The 21,984-nt window shown below is 41.0% G+C and overlaps 1 protein-coding gene across 1 annotated transcript; it reads left to right on the top strand.

Annotated features, from left to right (window-relative positions):
• Nucleotides 1-12,816: 12,816 nt before the first annotated feature.
• On the top strand, nt 12,817-21,438 carry nkpd1 (NTPase, KAP family P-loop domain containing 1). The gene is made up of 6 exons (XM_008275517.1): nt 12,817-12,877; nt 14,457-14,523; nt 15,778-15,894; nt 17,331-17,659; nt 18,364-19,815; nt 20,593-21,438. Exons 2-6 carry the CDS (start codon nt 14,505-14,507, stop codon nt 20,884-20,886), a joined length of 2,211 nt encoding a protein of 736 aa, XP_008273739.1. The 5' UTR covers nt 12,817-12,877; nt 14,457-14,504; the 3' UTR covers nt 20,887-21,438.
• The last annotated feature ends 546 nt before the right edge of the window (nt 21,439-21,984 follow it).

Raw genomic sequence — 21,984 nt, 5'->3', positions numbered from 1 at the left:
CATTTTGTAACTAGTCTGGCGGTATGCTTAGGGTCATTGTTCATTTGAATGATCCATTTGTGCCCAAGCTTTATCTTCCTGGCTGATGTCTTGAGATGTTGCTTCAATATTTCCACATAGTTTTCTTTCCTCATGATACCATCTATTTCGTGAAGTGCACCAGTCCGTCCTGCAGCAAAACACCCCCACAACATGATGCTGCCACCTCCGTACCTCACAGTTGGGATGGTGTTCTCAGGCTTGCAAGCTTCCCCCGTTTCCTTCCAAAGGTAACAATGGTCACTATGGTCAAACAGTTCAATTTTAGTTTCATCAGACCACAGGACATGTCTCCAGAAATGAAAGTATTTGTCTCTGTGTGCATTTGTAAACTGTAATCTGGCTCTTTTATGCTGCTTTTGGAGTACCCACCTTAGTGGCTTCTTCCTCTCTGAGTAACCTTTCAGCCCATGTCGGTACCGGACTCATTTCACTGTGGATAATGACATTCTCTTACCAGCTTCAGTCAGCATCTTCACAACGTCTTTTGATTTTGTTCCGGGGTTTGATTTGCACATTTCGCACCAAAACATTTTCATCTCTGGGACACAGAACCCGTCTTCTTCCTGAGCCTATGGTGATTGGACATTCCCATGGTGTTTATACTTGCATATAATTGTTTGAACAGATGAACATCGAACCTTCAGGCATCTGGGAATTGTACCCAAGGATGAACCAGACTTGTGGAGGTCCACAGTTCTCTTCCTGATATCTTGACTGATTTCTTTAGATTTTCCCATGTTGTCACAAAAAGGAAGCAGTGTGTTTGAGGTGTGCCTTAAAATATATCCACAGGTGTGCCTCCTGTTAACTCAAATGTTGTCAGTTAACCTATCAAAAGCTTCCAAAGCCATGAAATTATTATCTGGGCTTTCTCAAATAGTTTGAAGGCATAGTCATCTTAGTGTATGTAAACTTCTGACTTTGAAGAAAGTAATAAAAAAATTCTCAAAAAGTTCTCTCTCTCATTATTCTGGCATTTAGCAAATAGAAATAATTTTGGTAATTCTAAATGACCTAAAACAGTTTAATGTCAGACAGTGAGGGAAAAAAAGGGGGGTTTATGTCTTTTATACAGTATATGTAAACTTCTGGTTTCAACTGTATGTATATATAGTTTTCTTCTCACAGCATTACCAACACCTGCCTGAACCTGTAAATTTCCATACATGGAGTAAAGATTATTCCTGCCTCCATGTGTGCCTCCTCCAAGACTCCACCAATTCTTACAACTACTTGGTTAAGGATAATGAGGAGTGATTATCATGGAAACCAACTCTGACAGTTTCCAATCACACTGACGGGAGCTCAGTAACATTCAGAGAAATACACAACATAAAAACACTTGACATGACTCTTGCTGTTCTGAGGAAATTAGTGCTGTGAAAAATAGAAGCTGTATTGAAGTAATCAAGAACACAGTGAAACAAAAGTGGAGAACAGGACAAAACAGAAACAAAGGCCTGTCTCAAATAAGTCACTGTGTATGTTTTATACATGCAACCTGAACAAGAAGAGTTTCAAAACAAAACAAAAAGAGAAACACAATCACTGAGCAGTAAGTGACTGCTTTTAAATGTTGTTATTTTGACAGGTAAGTTCTCCACATCACATTTTGAAGACTAATGCATTTAACACAGGCATAGGGTTAATGCAGTATTACACAGTGTTCATTCTGAAAGGCGCAGCTCCACCCCTTAACTACATATTGATCTTATCTGTGCAATTTAGCGCTGCCTCTCTTCCCTCCAGCTCGCATCCCTGGAGGATGAGCAGTACAGCCTCATCATACACACAAACAGTCATACGTAAACATATACACACTGTGGGTGTGGTGGATGAAAGTGTGCACGTGTGGGTGTGTGAGTGTATATGGGGGGGTCACACTCGAATACATGACTAATAGACTGTCGACATAGATAAATGACTTTTTAAGCAACAGAAAATTGCTCCGTGTTCCATTCACTGAACAGTCGTTTCCTCTCTTCTCTCTCTCTGTCTTTCTTGTCCTTTTTTTCTTTCCCTCCTTTCCCCCCCGTCCCCGCTCATCATAACTCCATCCTCATGCCCTCTTTACCTCCACACCCGTGCACCACTGAGTCTTTTCTCCTCCGCCAGTTCTCCTCTTCCTGCCCTACTGTACTGCTATTCACTTTTTCCGCCCCTGTTGCCAAAGCAACAAGTAGCAGAGGTTTGAGAGTCTCCTCTCTGTTTTTTTTTTTTTTCTTTCCGTCTTCTTCTTCATTTTGTGTGAAGGAGGAGATAGAAAAAGATCTGGGACTGCACAATAGTGGAATTATGCAAATTAATCCACCCAGTGACAATGGATTAGAGCAGGCTCTCTCACAGCTGACAGAAGGGGTTTAGAATGAGCTCTGAGAGTCACTTTAAATGATTCTTGTCTCACAAATCACATTCACATTCACGCTAAGATTTCTGTGTTCACCTATTGCCTTTCTCCAGCCTGGATGTTTGAATAGTTGCTGTATCTGTGCACCATGTAAACAGACCTGACATCTGAGTACTTTATAATAGAGGCAACAGCTGACAAAAAAACAGACAAAACCTTTGCACTGAATAAGAAAACATTGTTATTACATCTTGATGCCTTGGCAACAGAGAAATCTGCATATGCATGTTTATAAATATTATATATATATGTATGTGTTTGTCTGTTTGCTGAATGTTTGCTTGTGCATGTGTGTGGATGTGTGACAAATTACAATTTGAAGTGTGCATGCAACTTGCTTTGCTCCTACAAAAAGTAGAACTAATATGACTTGATGTTTCAATCCCTGTGGTAAATCGCCACTCTTGATGTTTTCAGTGAGGTAGCAGCGGTGAAGCAGACTGCAAGCACGTCATCGGGAGTCGTCAGGTAGGCACCCTCCCTCTTTGGCTTTTTGTTGATATGCCCATGACATCTCCAGAGGGCTCAACAGGTCAACCAGCTCCACCGCCCTCTGCTCCATCCCCTCCTGTCTTCATCTTGCAGCCCAGTTGTTTTCTTTCCTTTTAATCCAAATCCAATTGCTGCTTTTTTTTTTTTTTTTTGATGCTCTTGACAAGGACTCGATTGTTTGTTGGACAAAACGACCCCCTCACCCTTATCTTCTTCAAAAGACTGGTAGGGAAAAAAAGAAGAAGAAAAAAAACGCATTCTGCTTCCACAGGGAGAATGTTGGTCTTCCAGCCATTCTGGGTGGTTCCAGTTGCCAGTTCAGAGCACTTGCTGTTTTTCCTCTCATAAGCTTCTTCTTCAACACCATCCTCCCATGGTGCCGTCAATTCCATAGTGTATGCCACCTTGGCTGTTGTGGACCACAGGACCATGTCTGGCCTGAGTGTTGTAGCTACAATGTCTGAGATAAACACAAGCTTTTTTGCCAAGTCCACGTCCATTTTCCAATTCTGCAGCAACCTGCAGAATGCATGCGTCCTTTGATGTTATATGGCACTCTGGAGGTTGGCCCGCTGTTACAAATGGTGTGATGTGGGCATTTCTGTTCCAACACTGATGCCAGCTGTCTGAGAACTTTGTTATACCGCCAAGTGTAATGCCCTTGGGTGAGGCTCGTAGTGCATCCAGTTAAAATGTGCCTTAGCGATGGAGATGCTCAGCAAAAAAGAAGCAAAGCGGGCCTTCTCCTCGTCACTACTTCAGGTTCTGGGGTATGGATAGGAGGTCATAAGTGGCAATGATGAAAAAACTTAGCCAAGATTCCTCCATCTCCCAGACATCACGCCAGCTGACTTGTTTCTTTCCCAGGCTCTCACAGTTAAACCACTTGCCCTGCTTGGCCACTGAGATGGCCTTGGTATGTTGCTCTGCTTCCTGCCGTCTTCTCACCTCCTCCACCATGAGCTGTTTCATCTGCAGTGATGTTGCAGAAGAAATGTTCCCATATGTCCGATAGGTACTTCAAATCCAATTTACTTGTTTTTTGTTTTTTTTAACATAGCACCTAGATAATATTCTTTGAATGATCCACATTTTGCCCAACACAATTTAAAGCTTTTACCTATTGAAGCAGAATCACATTATTCTTCCTTTGTGAAATTCAAACAGGTATACGTGGCAGGAAAATTATTACATTGTTATGAATACTGCAGGCTCCGCAGAAGCCAAACAATGCCAGCGTTTATTCTTTTATTTCAAAATGTGTTTTTGTGAGAAGCATACTGCGGGAGGTCAATTTCAGTCAAGTTACTTATGAGACGTGACTATTTTCTTGCGTGACTTATTGCAATGTGAGCAAACACAGAGGAAAACAGACAAGACAGCACATAAAAGTCATCAACAACCGTACAACAGAGTACGGTGCGAACATTTATTTTATCCTGTGTTGTTGCTGTGAGTTACCTGTCCAAAGCATCTCTCACTGTCTCTGAGGTTGTTTGAGAAGTTAAGTCTTTACACATTCTGTCTGCAGAAGTTAGGCGTTTACACTTTGACACTTTGTACTGAATTTCATTATAGATTCAACGAGTCTACAACCAGGAAAGTGAACATGTCTGAGCTTTAGTGGTGCACTGTGATGGTTTTGTGAAAACATTTCAATTGTAAAGTCACAGGTTATTTTTTATTTATATGTTAATTCATAGTCAATGACTTATATATTTCAGGAAAACAAAATGCTCATGTATTTTCAGATTAAAGCTGACCACAGCTTTCAGTTTCAAGATGGCGCTGTGAAAGTGGCAGCCAGTTGCAGTGGCTTTTACGTCCTTTCTGTGTTGTTAGTTATTTACTTTGGTTTCTTCTATGTTTTTAATATTTTTATTTCAAGCAGCTGCACTGCATTTGCACGGGAAAAAATGGAGATGCAAAAGGCCGATTTATTAGTTTGCTTTTTACTTTTTTTTCAAAATTTTGAAGTCCACATCTGGCGAGTCGTTAAGCCATGGCTCCATTGTTTACCCTCGTGAACAGCTGTTAGCGCTGAGCCAGGTCAAGCCACCGTCGTGGGAGAGACCGGACATCCCCGATGAGCTCCGCAGGAAGAAAAGGAGATGCAGGGAAGGAGTGAAGTGTTGGAAGAAGAGGAGATGCTACAAGCCATCTGTCCCATCCATCATCATGGGAAACGTGAGGTCTCTCCCGGACAAGATGGAGGAGCTAGCAGCGCTGACCCGGCTGCAATGGGAGTGCAGCCTTATCATGTTCACGGAGTCATGGCTGAATGAACTCACTCCGGACTTGCTCATAACTTTGGACGGATTTCACCTGGTCAGAGCGAACCGGGGCTCGAGGAAGAGTGGTAAGAAGAAAGGCTGGAGACTCGCGATGTATGTGAATGAGAAATTGTGTAATGCTGGGCACGTTAGCATTAAAGGGTAGCGCTGCACGAAGGATGTTTAACTGCTGGCGGTTAGTTTGCAGCTGTATTACCTGCCGAGGGAGTTTTCGCACGTCCTTGCGATTACAGTGTACTCACATCTGGATCCACTGCAGTTTGCATATCAACCGGGTACTTGAGTGGATGATGCAGTGGTCTAGCTGCTGCACAGATCCCTGACTCACCTGGAGAACACCAGCAGCACTGCGAGAGTGATGTTCTTTGACTTCTCCAGTGCCTTCAACACAGTTCAGCCTTCTCTGCTCAGGGTGAAGCTTGAAAGAGCAGGAGTAGACTGTCATCTGGCTGCATTGACCATGGACTACCTCACCAACAGACCACAGTTCGTGAATCTTCAGGACTGTGTGTCAGATGTGGCAGTCTGCAGCACAGGGGCCCCACAGGGGACAGTGCTTTCCCCCTTTCTCTTCACCCTGTACACGTCGGACTACCATTACAGTTCTGGGAGCTGTCACCTCCAGAAGTTCTCTGATGATACAACCATTGTTGGGTGTGTATCTGAGGGGGACGACTGGGAGTACAGGACCATCATCACTGACTTTGTCAACTGGTGTGAGCAGAACCATCTCCAGTTCAATGCCAGTAAGACGAAGGAGATGGTCATTGACTTCCGTAGGAGGAAGACACCTCAGAGTGCACAGGTGAATATCCAGGGTTTGGACATTGAGATGGTGGAGACCTATAGATACCTGGGTGTTCACCTCAACAATAAACTAGACTGGTCCAACAACACAGATGTCCTGTACAAGAAGGGCCAAAGTTGTCTCCACCTGCTGAGGAGATTGAGGTCCTTTGGAGTGTGCAGGACTCTGCTCCGGACATTTTATGTCACTGTGGTGGCGTCTGCTCTTTTCTATGCAGTGGTCTGCTGGGGAGGAGGGAGCACAGACAGGGACAGAAAGAGACTGTACAGACTGGTCAGGAGAGCCGGTTCTGTCCTGGACTGCTCCCTGGACTCCATAGTGGAGGTGGATGAGAGGAGGGTGTTAGCAAAGCTCACATCCATCATGGACAACCCCTCTCAACTGCTGCATGAGACTATGGGGGCTTTAAGCAGCTCCGTCAGCAGCAGACTGAGACATCCTCTCTGCAAGAAAGAGCGCTACCGCAGGTCATTCCTCCCCACTGCAATAAGACTGTACAACATCAGCATCACTAGCTGATATTTACCAAATGGGTAAAATTAAGACATGGTCATAATTCACTTTTGCACAGCAAATTTGCACAAGTCTGTTTCTTCTTCAGTGTAACTATTATATGTTTTTTTTTCCCTTCAATTGTATATTTTTGTTATTGTTATTTCCCAGTACTTCTTTTCTATATTTTTTGGCATGTAAATTTCCCCCAATGGGGGATCAATCAAAAAATATTCAATTCAATTCTATTCTATTCAATTCTATTCTATTCTATTCTATTCTATGTGTGCGGGTTACACGAGGAAGGTAAAAAGTCAAGACCTCAGGTCAGGTAATGAGGCTCCACTGAGACTTAAAGTTTCTGACATGACCAAAAAGAATTCTGAGGGTCAAACTATTTAAAATGAGTCAGTGGAAAATAACATTTGTTTTTACCGTCACTCTTGCACTTCTTTTTGAGAGAGATGTTGAACAAACTATGCTGAATATTGATAAAATGTTGATTTTTGTGGATGACTTTTGCTTTTGCAGATTTTCCTTGTGACTATATGCAACATATTTTCTTTTATTAGGTGTTGAGACATCTTACTCAAAACCACAAACATAATGAAAAAGTCAGAGGTTCACCACAGTCCTAAGAATTTATTCTGTCGGAACTCTGAATAGAGATAGTCCAATCTTAAATGAACCGAGAAGTTCTTACAAAAACTACTTGTCTGAAGGTAATGCATAATTATAGTCACGGTTAAAGGAAGCCAACATACACAACCTTCCATCACAATGACAGGAGCTTAACATTGTTCAGAGAAAAAGACTAAAGTGGAAAGCATGATGTGCATGATTCATGCTGTTCTGATGAAATTAGTGTTGCAAAAATGGAAATTCTGTTGAATTTATCAAGACAACAGCAGAAAACGTAACTGGAGGACAGGGTAAAATAGAAATAAAGGCCTGTCTCAAATAATAACCTTTCTGCAACCGAGGTAAATAAAGAGCCACTGTTTGAGAATTTATGATATGCTGTTTTGGGGAATTTGTTGACACGAGTGATGTTGTTGTTTTTCTTGGAAGGACAGTCTCATTGTAACTCACCCTTTCCGTCTGCAACCTGAAGGAAAAAGAAGAGGGGGGGAAAAAAATCCCTGAGCAACCAAGGTGGTGGAGCAACTGACTGACACTGCCATCCATACAGCGCCACTACCAGCATAGCGAGAGAGAAAAACAGCTCCAGTGACATGATAATGACAGGAGCCAAAAGGTTGAGGTACAAAAAAACACTCTCATGTTGTAAAGTTAAACACAAAAGAACAGACGCTTACAGGTGAAATCACCTGAATGTTGATGTTTGCTCCTCTGTGCCATGGATACACTCAAAATATCAATTTTTTCTTCACAACTCATTTTGCTGTTTGATCTCTTGTTTGATACACAAACCTCGGTAGCATGATAAGTGTCACGCACATGTTTGCGCTCTCCTGCCATGCTGTGTAAAGTACATGTGTTCCTTGTTTTTTGTGTATTTGTTTGCACTTGAATGCCAGATGCATTACACAGTTTTCCAGCACTTCTCGCACTGATGTCCTGGAATGATCTGTGTGTGTTCAGGTATCCTGACAGCAGCTTTGGTGCAGCCCGACAGCAGGTCTTGGTGTCATGATGCAGTGCATGCAGCATGCCTTGCCATTTCTTATATGATAAAGCAATTCCTTTGTGCAAGTGTGCAGGGAAACTGCAGGATGCTATGTTGACTGGAAAAACACAGGTACAGGTGGGGCGATACTACAGAGAAATGTGTGTGTTTGTGTGCGAGCGAAAGGAAGTAGAGGGGTAGATAACAGGAAGCTATAGGAGGAAAGGAGAGAGTCCACACTTGTATTTTTCACTGCATCTGGCTATATCCTCCCCCTTGCTTCAGTGAAGGTCTGATAGGGAGCAGATTTCATAACAGCCTAATAACACCCTCCAAGAGGTCTCAAGATACAGCTATTCTATCTCCGCGAGAGCTGCCATCATCTTTACCTCCACAATCCAGCCCCTGTCAACAGCCGTCAACCCTACAACCCCTGAGCCAACTGATATTGACAATAAAACAGGAGGCAGGATCAGCAGGTTGGCGGCAATGTGTGCACACATGCGTGTAAGTTTGCGTGTTGGTGAAAAGGTCCTAGAGTGGACACTCATTCCAACACCACCACCCAGAGAAGGGCTCAGTGTGCACCTGGTAGCTATACTCTCTCACGGCAGGATAAAGACAGATTTCATGGAGGCGTGGAGAGGAATACAGAGAGGCAGCCGCACAGAAAGAAAAATGTATAATGATCCCCGTTGTCACAGCCATGACTTTTGGACAGCTCTGGTTACTTGCACCGTGCTGCAGAGGAGATGGAGAATTGTAAGCCTTGTCATGCATCATAAATGTAATACCATATGGGAATGTAGCTCTCACACACAGTAGAGAATAGGAAATTTGAGCTGCACATAAAGAAGAATGTATTGCCTTTTATGAGGTAGTGAAGGACACATTGTGTGGCAGGCCTCATAAACATATGCATGTTTCTCTTATGAGTTTTGCAGGGAGTTGAAGGAAGTCTGTACAGAATGACTGAGGAGGATTAAGAGGCAGATAAGCACAGACACTATTTACATTGAAATAGCTGTACTGCTTGAGAAGGGAGGCGATGAGGAGACGAAGTCAAAATGGAAATAGATGAGAATGAGATGATGTGATCAGGGATCTGAATGTGAGTAGAAACGAGGTTGAAGGTGCAGGGAAAAATAATCATGTATAGGATGTTTGCACTGATAGATACAAGATCAGCATGCATACCATTTCGCTCACCCCTGCCCCAGAAGGGCTCTTCAGTGGCAATCTCATTGCTGCCTTTTTTTTTCTCCTAATATTTGCCGCAGAGGTTTCAAAGAAAAAGTGGATTTTGCGAGTATAGAGGAGTTTTCATCTCGCTGTCTCTGGTGGGATTGTTAAAGCAGACTGTGTCTATAGATCTTTGGGGGTCACAGCATTCAGAAACCTCCATTTGTTGGTGCCATCATCCCCTTGGTAACAATAAAGGACAATCAGTGTGTGTGAATCAGCTTGTGGCAAGAATCTGGACCTCTGCACCTCAGGGTGAAGACCCTATCATCTTTGCTTGCTGCACAGCTCTGCAGAGGGAACAGCAAAGCTTAAGACATCATGCCCAGATTTGGCAGTGCTTACTTTCAGTATATCTGGCTATTTCTCTGTCCTCTGCCTGTGACTTAGCAGCATCTGCAGTGAGACTGATCAATAGATCACACCAACAAGAGGTCTTGAGGCCAATTAGGCCAGGCAAGCTGGGCCAGGGCCAAGCTGGTGTCAGGCTGTGTGTCAATACTGAAGCTTGTCTGCCCTTAGGAAGAATGGATAAGGAATAAAGGCAGATAGATATTGCTGTGAGTGTGTGAGCGTGAGTGTGTGAGCATGTGTGTGTGTGTGTGTGTGTGTGTGTGTGTCCTGCGCGCTGCAGTTACTGATTTACATTAAATGACCATCACCCCATCCACAAGAAGTTCTTGCACATCTTAAGCCCTCGACCGCACCCCATTTTCAGTAAATGCCTCCTTTACTGTCGCGTCTGCTTCTACATACCAAATAGAGCAGCGAGGGAGAGATGAAGGGCTACTGATCAAATGTCATTGCCCTGCTTCCATGCACAATACTTTAGCACCCTCTGTTGGAGTGTTAGATGATTTTGTTTTAAATACCTCACATCATCTGTTTATGCATCCCAGATAGTACAAACGTTCTTCAGTGTGCACATTTTCAGACCAGCTCCTGCCAGAGCACGGCTCCCATCCCCTGAACCTAAAATATTACAATAATAGTTTAATTTCCTCTTGCCTTTAGCAGAAAATCATTCCAATTCTGCCCAAATCTGGAACATAATTTATCTATGTCTGATGCCTATCTTTGATTAATCATGAAGGTGAATTCATTAACCTTAATTGCACAGTTTATGTGGTGAAAGGGCAAGGTGTGGTGCGGGTACGTATGAAGTGAGATAACATCCAGTTCATTCGGTATTGATTTGCAAAAGACTTCTAGCCAAACTGAGAACTGTCTCTCTCTCTCTCTCTCTCTCTCTCTCTCTCTCTCTCTCTCTCTCTCTCTCTCTCTCTCTCTCTTACACCTTACGCCTTACACACACACACACACACACACACACACACACAGTCTCACTCTCTCTATGACAATCAAGTTAATTAAAGAAGTTGAACAATCAGGTACTTGGAGTAAAGACAGAATTAGTCACCCTCGGGCCAAACACTTTAAATCTTAATCAGACATGCACTAATTAAACTTCATTTCAGCAACTAGCCTAAAGTATTGAGTATTTTGCTCTCAGATGCTTGTGTGTGATGCTGTATACAGTGCTGACACCGAATGTTTGGTTGTGATCCCAAAAAAAGTCGACTTCAAGTTGAATGTTTACAGAACATGAAGTTAAATGGCGTAATTTATCATTTCATGAACATGTAATTTCCCACATAGCCTCAGTAATACTGGTGCAGCTTTAAAATATCAGACCATAACATTTTACATGTAACATTAAATTGTCCTTTATCTGAAGGTCAACAAATGAACTCTGCTACAAGGAAGATTCTGACAAATTACGTTCGTCCAGACATTTTGCTAAAAAAAAAATAATAATAATAATAATAAATGTAACCCCTCAATCATTACATAGAGCAACAGAACATGAAATTTTTATTTTTTTTTTCAGATCTTCTTCTAATCCAAAATAAATTTTAACAATCCTTTACCATTAAATTAACCTTCTTTTACAGCCAGTGGTTATAGACCATAATATAAATGGACGCACAAAGCCGTGTGTTAGTATACATTCAGAATGGAAACGAATTCAAGGCAAAAGCCAACATTTAGTGTCTAAGTTAGGTGTTGGGCCATCATGTGCCACCAGAACAGCTTCAGTGCTCCTTAGAATTGGTTCTGCAAGTGTCTGTAACTCTGTAGGGATGAAACACAATTTTTCTAAAAGATATTCCCTCATTTGGTGTTTTAGTGATAGTGGTGGAGAACACATCGGCCCAAAATCTCTCAAAGGTTTTCAATTAGGTTGAGATCTGGTGACTGCGAAGGCCACAGTGCATAATTCATTTCATTTTGCACTCCCATCAAGGCAGAAATGTTTTATTATAGGACAAAGTTGATCACTCGGCTTAACTGTGTGCTCATTTTTAGTGACCTCTTTCCTTTGAGTGGACAAGTGGACTCAAACTATGCCAAGAAAATGTCCCTCACAGCATAACAGAGGCCACCAGATCCCATCACTGTAGAGGTCAAGCATTCCTGAATGCTTCTCCCTTTAATTTAGCACCCGTCTGCATGTTCACACCAGCTTGTCCTTTGTATTTTATACTTTAAGAGCTGTGAATTGATATCTGTCTGCAAAATATAGCTTTAATGCAATATCTTTTCACTTTCAATTACGATTCACATGAATAATGACCTTGCACATGCTTTAAATGCAACTTGTATGTATGTATGTATTAAAAACTGTCACTTCTGATTTAAATGCAAACTGCAGTTGTTGTAGTTTTGTGAAGGACCTGTGTCATGAAGTATACCGCAACACCAGATGGTACAAGTAGGCTAATACAAAAAAAAAAAAAATATGCCAGGGGAAATTAGACTCCTAGCTTGCATTTCAAAGCTTGACTAACCAGTTATGTCACAACAAATCCTACTGCAGGCAAAAAGCTTTGGTGCTGCTGCTTTGGCATCAACTGCTTTGCATGTCAGTTCAGACCAGCCAGAGCAATCCAGTCATTCTCAACCTGAGGGACTCCAAAACGAGGAATTCACTTAATGAATCATGCAGACCCATGGCTCCAGCATGAAATCACTCATTTGTTACATTTTTCCATGGACTGAAAAAGTTGGATAGTTAACGCCAGCAGCTACAGCAAGAATGGGGGATTTTTCTACCTTGTAATGCTTTCAGGAACTACCCACTTCACTGAGATGCTGTGAATAGAGAGAAGATTGGGAGCAGGAGAGAGGGGATTGGAGAAGGAGAATGGGAGAGATGTACAGCTTCATCTTGCAATAATGTATTCTTGTATGTGACCTCACTTCCACGAAAGTGTCCAGCCCACAAACACACAGGTTATCAGGTGCCTTTCCTTCCTCTTATCAGTGTTGTAAAGGTTTACAGCACTGAAGTCTTGGTGGTGTAGGGTCCACCACACCTTAGCTCCTGCTGCTGCATGATCCTCTTTGTTTACGGGGCACGGAAGAGTTGAGATTCAACATGACAACTGACATTTGAAGCTAACCAGGTAAGCTTGTTTCACCAGTAACACATTGCCATGCAGTAATAACATATCAGTGTGTATTTTATGGGAGTCATATTTGCAGAAGTTTTATTGTAGTATTGTATTCACTGATCAGAGATTATTCCATGAAAGTTAAACATAGACTTTACCACACATAAAAGTCTCTGTGTAAAACTCTATTTTGCACAGCCAGTCTGAGTTTGTTGGGCAAGTACAGGCAAGAACAGGAGCAGGAAATATGTTGCCGGCAGGGAAAGGGACTACGTAATGGTAATCATTGACACAGCTAAACGGTTGACATTTCTATGCACATAAAAACAGAACAGCCTGAGCTCATGGGAAGGCTCTTACCCTCACATGAACGTCAGGATGTCACCTTAAAACAGCTCACTTAAATGCCTGTCAATCAACACTCACAAAATCACAGTGTTACTGAATTAAAATTTCTTTCTCTGTGTTTTTGTTTTTTTGGTTTTTCTTTAGCGGGGGAGATGGCTGAGTCAGCACTCTCAAGCATTTTGACTCCACGTCTCTCCATTCAGCTCCAGTGGTGCTTAGCACAAAAACAAACAGTTCTTAAACAGAAAATCATTAAGTTAAACTGAGTGTGCTGCATTAAAACTGTCAGATCAGGAGTTTTACATTGAGGTTACTCACTGGAAGCAGGAAACCGTTGCTCTCCAGATATGATATACACTTAGTCACTCACTGGTTAAAGATTTACAGAGCTGAAGTAACAATAGTGATGATGCACTTCGGGCTTATATTAGCATTTATATCACTATACATTTCTGATATGTAAATTAATTTCACCCTATCACTGGGTTAGCTCCAAGTAGCATAAATGTTGTGACAACGGCACAGTAAATATGAAGCGTTGGCGCAAAGGGTTGTTTTTATTAAATATATAAGTTAAGAAATTCCCATTCTATTGCTTTAACTAAGTCTCTATTGCATCAGTGTGTGCCGTTAAAGTGAAATGTTTTATTAATAATGTGGCTGTGTGTTTCTAGTCAGCGATTTTGCAGTTATACATGTTGGCAAACCAAGAAACCACTTATTGTTGCATACTTCCTAATAAGTTTTAGGGTTTAAAATCAACTGTAGTTAAAAATGCTAAAAAATTATGGGTTCCACAGTTCATCAAGTCTGCAGTTGTAAATGCTGATAAGCGTTTGTGGCCCAGATGTTCTGCAGCCCTTTTACAGAAAGTAGGCAGACAAAAGATTCACTGGTCTCCCTAGTGGCTCAAAGAGCTCAATGAAAACACAAGCAATGCAAGGATTGTTCACAATTTTAATAATGACTTCTAAACAAACTGCAAACATCAGTCAATGATGCATTAACTATTAATAAATCCTTAATCTCAGTTTATAAACCCTCGCGAAGCTTTATCAGAGAGTGGCAGCAAATTATACCAACAGAACATCATGACTGATTATATCTCTCTGCGCAGATATTTAGGTGTTAATGATGGAAAAAAGATGTGACAGTGAAAAGCAAGGAGGGACTTGTAGCTCAACACCCACAACCACAGACACACCTTCACTGAACTGAGATCTCAGTTATTCATTCTTCACAGGTTGCAGGTATTTTCGGTGAAAGCTGCGTGTCCCATCACACAGTCATCATGAATGAGCCAACAAAAGGTGAGTTATCTGCAGGTAATCTGTGTCAGTGACACAGCTCCTCTCTCCTCCTCTGAAAGACTCTGTTCACACTTTTGGTTTCACTTTGCTATTGAAATTCTCACTGACACCCTCTGTGAATATGTGTACTAATGTCTAAATCAGTGGTGTTTCCAGCTTCTATTGTTTAGCCACGCTCGACAGAAATAATGCCCCCCTGGGCCACATGAATTAAGTATTTAATATTTTTTATTTTCTGTTATTGCTGCTGTTGTTGATGATGTTGTTTTGTATTTGTGTTCAGTTCAGTGTTCAGCAAGCTGTTGGCCTTGAATCTTTGTAATATGAGTTTATATTTCAGTGTCACTACAGTTTTCTTTATAAGTATACGTGCTAATTGCAGATGGTTTGTTACTGATTTAATCACATCGCACTCGCAGCTAATAGGTTTTATTCAACTGGTTGATTCACGTCTTCATTTGTAATTTTTTTCACACATGTATCCCAACTCTGTAATCCACTGATTGACTGTCTTTTCTGACCTACCATCAACACCTGTGCGCTACTTGAGCAGTTAATTATTCAGAGGCTCCTGCAGTCTGTATTAAAGTTTGCATCAGACAACACTTAATTGCTGTTATAAAACCAAACCTTGGGCGTCACCACATGGTGCAGCTGCAGGTGTTACGCTGTTGTGTATGCAACAGCCAGTGAGTCTTCATCTGTGAAATGACTTGTGATGATTTCAATGATAATTGTGGGTGCTGGAGTCACATGTGATAAGATTATATCCTATAGATATTACAAATTATACAGGAAATAATGTGTAAAAGAATATTTTATAGTTCACTTTTTCATCCATTGAAGATGTAAATGCTTCTCGATGCTCATCTAAGAGTACAATCAGTGGTGTATTTATAGGCTGAAAATGCTCACCTTTTAATACTTGAATGTGAACACCTGTCATCCACCTGCACTGCTCAGCTCATCTCAGCATGACTGAAGTGAAAAACAAAAACAGGTTTTGCTGTAATAATTAATCATGCGTGCATGTCTACTTGAGATCCTGTTTTCTCAGTTTCACTATGAATGTAAATGAACTATATAAACAGGTATGTCAATAGTCTTTCAACTTTAGCTTATTTTTAAGGTTTTATGACTTATCCAGGGGGCTTTCTGGGGTTTGCACATCAGCTAAATTTGCGTGGATGTAAAATGGAAATGTATAATGAGTTAGCAATGCTGATTTTTTTTTCCTCCTAAATCTGCTTTCAGATGACATTTATGCGTACGCCCTGTCCAAGACCCTGACAAAGGTTTCATCACCTGCAACTGTAGGACTCTACTCTTCATGTCAGAATCGACTAAACATGATTCTGGAACAAATGGAAGGTATATAAACAGTTTAACTGGTCCAGCTTGCTGTTTCCTATTCAGACGCTCAAACCCTGTGACGATATTCAGTCTGTGGGTGGGAGCTGCAGGATGCTCAGCTAAAAAAAAGCAATAATTTTTTAAACAAAAACAACTTCTGATGATTTGCATGCAAACAGTGTTTATGACGCAGTTTCTATTTTCAGTGTCTGCAGTGTTCGCTGTAAGCATGATTGGTGTATGTATAACTATTGTAGTTGCTTACAGTAATATAGTGACACAATGTTAAAACATGTGCCTTTATACCCTTTCCGAATTTTAATTTTGGAAGGTGATTTAGTCACTGCAGCAAAATAGCTGAGCTACTTCCTAGTATGTAAATCAACTGTGCACCATCACAGAGCTGGCTCAGGCTTTAATCATGTCTTCACAACTTACTGAAAGTGGACATTGTATTTATGCTCTGCAGGCCTCTGGAGGATCTCTGTGTCCCAAAGTATACATAAAAGTTTCCTAAACACTGCAGGGGGTAAATAAAAGGTGCACATTTATCCCATGTGTAGTAATTAAAAAGGCAGCAATGCTACTGTGTCTAAACAATCCCCTCATTATCAGTTTGACAGAGTAAATATAAGCAAATAAATCTGCAGTATTTAATTACAGTTAAAGCCAATGTCTGCATATATATATATATATATATATACACACATATATAAATAATGATCAAACATGCACAGCATAAACATTTAAGGACAAGAAACACATTTTTGGGAACTTTCAGAAAAGCATGCTAGAAAGTCGCAACCTTGCACGCAAAACATACGACAACTCCCGCATGAAGATGTAGTTTGTGTTTTTTTAATAGACGTGTGGCATTGAACAGACTGAATGGAGCATGTAGTGAAGGTCTCCAATTGAAAAGACAAGTTATTTTTTGTTACTCTGACGGTCTTGCCGTGTAAGGCTGTCGTGACCATTTTTTATTTCAACCTTGGCAGATATATCGCACATGTTGGACCAGACTTGGTGCTTGCAGAATAAATGAATAAAGCTTCAAAATGTTGCAAGGCGGATAATAAACACTATTATTCAAGAATGCTATATTTTTCACTGTTTATTGTGCATCTGGTCTTTTCAGGTGACAATGTTTTTTTTCTGCAAAAGAGCCAGACTGATTCTTCTCCCTGTAACAGCTTTTGGTTTCGTGCCACGCTCCAGGGCATTTTGTCAACTGTTGGGAGCCAAATGAGCAAAAACCACAAAATTGTTGATATTATATTTAACAAAAAAAGTATAAAAATCTTCCACTTCTTGTCCTTTTTACATCCCAGCCAACTCACTTCCATGTTTACATGTCTTGTTATCTTTCTGCCTTGAATTTATGTCACCCTTATGTGCACCTCAACCACCTAAATGATGAATGTAAATAACCCTGGATGTTTGTGTGTCCTTAGTGTACATGAACCAGGAGGCTTTGAGGATTGAAAAGGAATATAAAGGAAGATCCAGGCCTCGCTCAGTTCAGCCTTCATTTACTGACTTTCTAGCACTCTTTGGCCGACTGCTCTTCTACAGGCCAATTTGGACAAAAGAGAACCAGCAGCACCACAACGTCAGGTTCATTTATGTGCACTTTAGTGCTTGGCATTTTGCAGGCAGTGACCTGCTTTGGGCGGGCATAGCCATACGGCTGTTTCAGGCCATGCAATTGAGCTTTGGGAAATTACAACTTGTACTTTACCGTGTGGCTCAATACGATGAAGAGGAGGAAGTCAAGCAGAAGGTCTGTGAATCATCTAAACTTTTCCTTTATTAAACTGTGACTGTACAGCCATGCTAACAGCATGTTAAGGATGTTAGATAATGTGCTAACACTGGTTTGGCAATAACTAAACTTTCATATCCAGGCTTTTTAAGCTCTTGTAGAAAACCAGTCCCAATGAAAAGTGGTCTGTTGTCTGTTGTGGTATGTTTTTTGTGACCAGGAAACTGTTTCTGCAAAAGCTCATCACTGTTGGGTTTTATAAAGGGAATATTGTTAAAGTTCAACATCATAAAGTGCTTTTTATCCTCAAAATCTTTCCATATTAAATTATTGACATAAATATGTACTGAAGAAAGTTACATCATAAAACAAAGGGTCACCAAAGTTATTTTAGCTGATGCTAACTGGAAAATAGAAGTAGTTGTGGAGATAGTTCACCATTTCAGGAAACCAAAAATGTGAACCTTATCGTAGTGATGGTAGACAGAAATAAGAATATCTCCAGAGTCAATAGCATTCATTATCTGACAACCACAATTGTTTGTATGAAATTTGCTGCCAACCTATTAAGCCAAAGTCACTTGAAAAGACATATTTTAACCTTGGGACTGTTCAGCATGTTAACTAATATTTACCATTTGTAGAATCACATACAAAAAAAATACAGTACTGTCTCACCTGTTTTTCCTTTGGCCTGTGTTTTGTTTTTATAAACAAATCAGATTGTAAAGGATGGTCCAGATCATTGGAGAACTAAGAAGATTTGCTGCTGCCCGCTGTGGTTACTCGTCTTGTGTATTCTTGTGATACCAGCTATCATCCTGGTGTTCGGGTTGACATTTGGCCTCCCCAAAACCGAGGTGAAACCAAACGGGACGGAGACTGCAACAAATGGCCAGGTGGGTGTGCTGGAGGGCCTTATCATTGCTGCATTAGGAGTCCCTGCAGCCAGTGCATTGAGGTTTGCCTTCATGATGGGCAAGAACCTCATTTTTAGCCAGGAGCTGAACATTAAGAGGGGGATGGACAACGAACGGATCAGCAGCCAACTGGGCTTTTTGAATGAGGTCCGAAAGGAAATGTGGCTTTTGACTCGCTTCATCGAGTTTATGGAGGTGTTTGAGAGGAGAAGGATTCGAGTAGTGCTAAACATCACCAGTCTCGACCGCTGCTCTCCCAAGAAAATTGTTGCAGTCCTGGATGCCATCAACATTCTGCTTTCAGATGAGGATAGCCCATTTATTTCCATTCTTGCAGTAAACCCCCAGGTTCTTGTAGAGAAAGTGAACTTTGCAGATGGCTGCTTCAGCAAAGAGGACAGAGCCTATGCACTGTTGAACCGCATAGTGACTCTGGCCTTCACGGTCCCACCGCTGTGCGATGATTCGAGGCGCAATTTATTTTACAGCCTCTCTAGCACTTCAAAAATCCTTGAGGACTCTTCCTCAAGGGAAGGTAAACACAAAAGAAATGCATCTTTCTCAAATGTCCCTTTAGTGGAGGTTGCATCAGAAACGAAGGAGACAAATCCACTGATCAATAGAAATACAGCACCACTGGATGTACAGGAGGAGGAAGTAAAGAATTTGGTCTGGAGCATTCTGACCAGCAATGAAAGGAACCTAAACAAGTACATGTTAGATGATGTCATGTCGATGAGGAGGGTCATCAACTCTATTCAAGTAACTGTGATAATCATGAAGGCCTTGAAGAAAGAGCTTCCTCAACCAGAACGCATTGCAGCATGGGTGGTCTTAGCCAATCAGTGGCCCTGCCGGCTCAGCTGGATTATCCAGTGCGTAGAAGATGCTCAGCAGAGGGCAGATATTGATCATAACAATGTCCTAGGCGTGGACAACTCAAAGACCTTATGGGATGTCTTCCGTGGGTCTCGGGCAGAGCTGTATGTGATGAGCACACAGATTGAGGACCTCCTTGAGCAGGATGGAGATCCTGAGATGTTTGAAAAATTCCTCAAAGTCGATTTCCAGTTCACTGTGAACGACTTGAAGATGTTTGAAGCAGCAACAGTGAACCTGGATCATTCGATTAGGAGGGAGCTGGCTCAGATCAGAGGGACAGCCAGGCTGAAAGATTCCGGTTGGATGAGGGACCTCGCTCCTCTGCCAATCACAACTATCATCAAAATGAGTACAGAGGATGTGTGTAAAGAGGTAAGAACTTTTTTAAAGTTAGAATCTTTCAGATTTCAATCGTGGCTGATTTGGCAACACCAGTGGTTACTGGTGGTATCCACAAGTGTGGCTTAATAATACAGTTAAAGTTTGTCGAGAAGCTTTTTGCAGAAAATACAACATAACAGCAAGTGCACCTTTTATAAGGAAGCCAAGAAAATTCATGCTGTAATAGTCAATAATTGGCCTTTTTCCATCATGCCATGAGCAATCGCAATCCGACTTTCACACAGTGAAAGTGCTTTTCTACACAGCACAAAGGTACAGTGAAGTTTTACCTTGCTGAGAAGTTAAAGTTGTGCAGCTTGTCGCCTGTAGCTCTTCGACTAACAGCTCCCTTTATAGTTCTATTACTCATTGGCTGTCAAAAAACACAGAAAATAAACATGGATCATTTTGTAGACACATTTCTGATGAACCGTCACAGCAACTTAATACAACTCTGACATGATGGAAAGAGAGAGAACAGTCAACCCTGAGGATGGGGTAGGCTGTTTAAAACAAACACTAGCAGTTAACATTACTTTATAAAGAAGTTCATGCTGATTGTGAGCACAGTGAATAGCTTTTTTTTCTGAAAAACATCCATAAATTTCATGTAAATCTTTGCTACGAAGCAGTGTGTATTTATTCAGCGTTATGTGTTTATTCTCTTCACACCATAGTGCAAATCAAAATTGTGTTTATATCAGTTCATTCTTATCAGCAAGGATGAAGTGATATAATCATGATCTCATATTTTCTCTTTTTTCACAGTTGGAGAGGATGGAATACACCAGCAAGTACATCGATATTGTGAAAAGCAATGACCTCAATGGTACGGCGCTGGTCTTCGGTGATGTAGATGACCTTAAAAACCTCCTAGACATGACCTTTGGTGAATGGGCAACTTTCAGATTGCACTTTTTGGGTTTGCCATCACATCTTCGGCCCCGATACACAAATATGCCGCCAACACCTTATCATTCTAAGAGCCAGCTGTCAAAATACCTCTTACATGCTCCAAAGCATTACTCGTCGAATCCAAGTGCGGTGAACAGTTCCATGTAGGAATGCAGTTCATATAATAAGTCTGAGATTCCTAAAAATATGATCTGCATGAGCCACATTCATTATTATTGACAGCAACAATACGCAACGTGTGCATAGAGTTCACATACAGACGGTAATCCGTGTTGATGTTACTAATGAATTAGTTAAATAAGAAGGCAATATCACCGCTGTACCTGTGTGATATATGAAGCCAGAGCCAGCAGGTAATTAGCTTAGCAGAACTGGGAGCCGGGGAAATTACCCAGCCATGGCTCTGTTCAGGTTTAAAAATACACCTATCAGCACCTCTAAAGCTGGCTGTGCTCGACACTGCTCACCAAGAAGTAATATTCCAATAAAACCACATTTCACATTTCTGCTTTCGTGTGGATTAAACAAGCCATATGCATTGTGTTAATTACTCATTTTCAGAGCCAGGCTTGCTGTTTACAGGGATGGGTCAGAAAGAAATTAAGTGAATTTTGTTCCTATTAGCACATCTGATAGTTTGTGATGTTATCGATGAATTCTGCTTTGCTTTAACTGTGAAAAAAATCATGTTTCCCACAAACCCTTCTTTTTTTTTTTTTTAATATTTGTGTTTCTTATGTTAGGGTTATTCCATCTCAAATCATCTTTTTCTTTTTCTTTTTTTGTTTCTGCTGTGATTGACCTGAGATTTTTATAGCATAAATAAAGCTATTTGTGAAATTCTAGCTTGACATATCAATACTTTTTGTTAAATGGCCCATTGACCCACTTTCAGTTTGTTTTTTCTCACACTAAAATTTTAAGGCTATGTTTGAACAGTATCACATGAACTATTAAAGATAAAATGTCTTTAAAAGAAAAATATGCCCATATTTTTAAAAAATCTTATATTTGAAACTCCAGAACTATGGTCTGCAATATTTTTGGGATACAACTTGTCATACCTGCTCAATCTGTGATGAAACTTCAGGCAAAATATGTTTTTTGTATTATTGTGACATGTCAGCTTTTGTTAACATGTGTTCAAAGATGGAACTTTTCATGACAGCTTACATTTTTTATATAATTTAACTCACCCATGATCAGATATAACTTGATATGTGTCCAGTATTGCAGAATCTGACT

This window comes from Stegastes partitus, unplaced genomic scaffold (assembly GCF_000690725.1).
Source record: "Stegastes partitus isolate 25-593 unplaced genomic scaffold, Stegastes_partitus-1.0.2 Scaffold54, whole genome shotgun sequence".
NCBI lineage: Eukaryota > Metazoa > Chordata > Actinopteri > Pomacentridae > Stegastes > Stegastes partitus.
The sequence above is the reverse complement of the archived record's forward strand: the minus strand, read 5'-3'. Positions and strand labels throughout refer to the sequence as shown.

Excerpts from the sequence above, each read along its gene's own strand:
- nkpd1 (XM_008275517.1), top strand. Across the intron at positions 17,660-18,363 it reads AGGAGGAAGTCAAGCAGAAG|ATTGTAAAGGATGGTCCAGA; the intron begins GTCTGTGAATCA and ends TAAACAAATCAG. Across the intron at positions 19,816-20,592 it reads CAGAGGATGTGTGTAAAGAG|TTGGAGAGGATGGAATACAC; the intron begins GTAAGAACTTTT and ends CTTTTTTCACAG.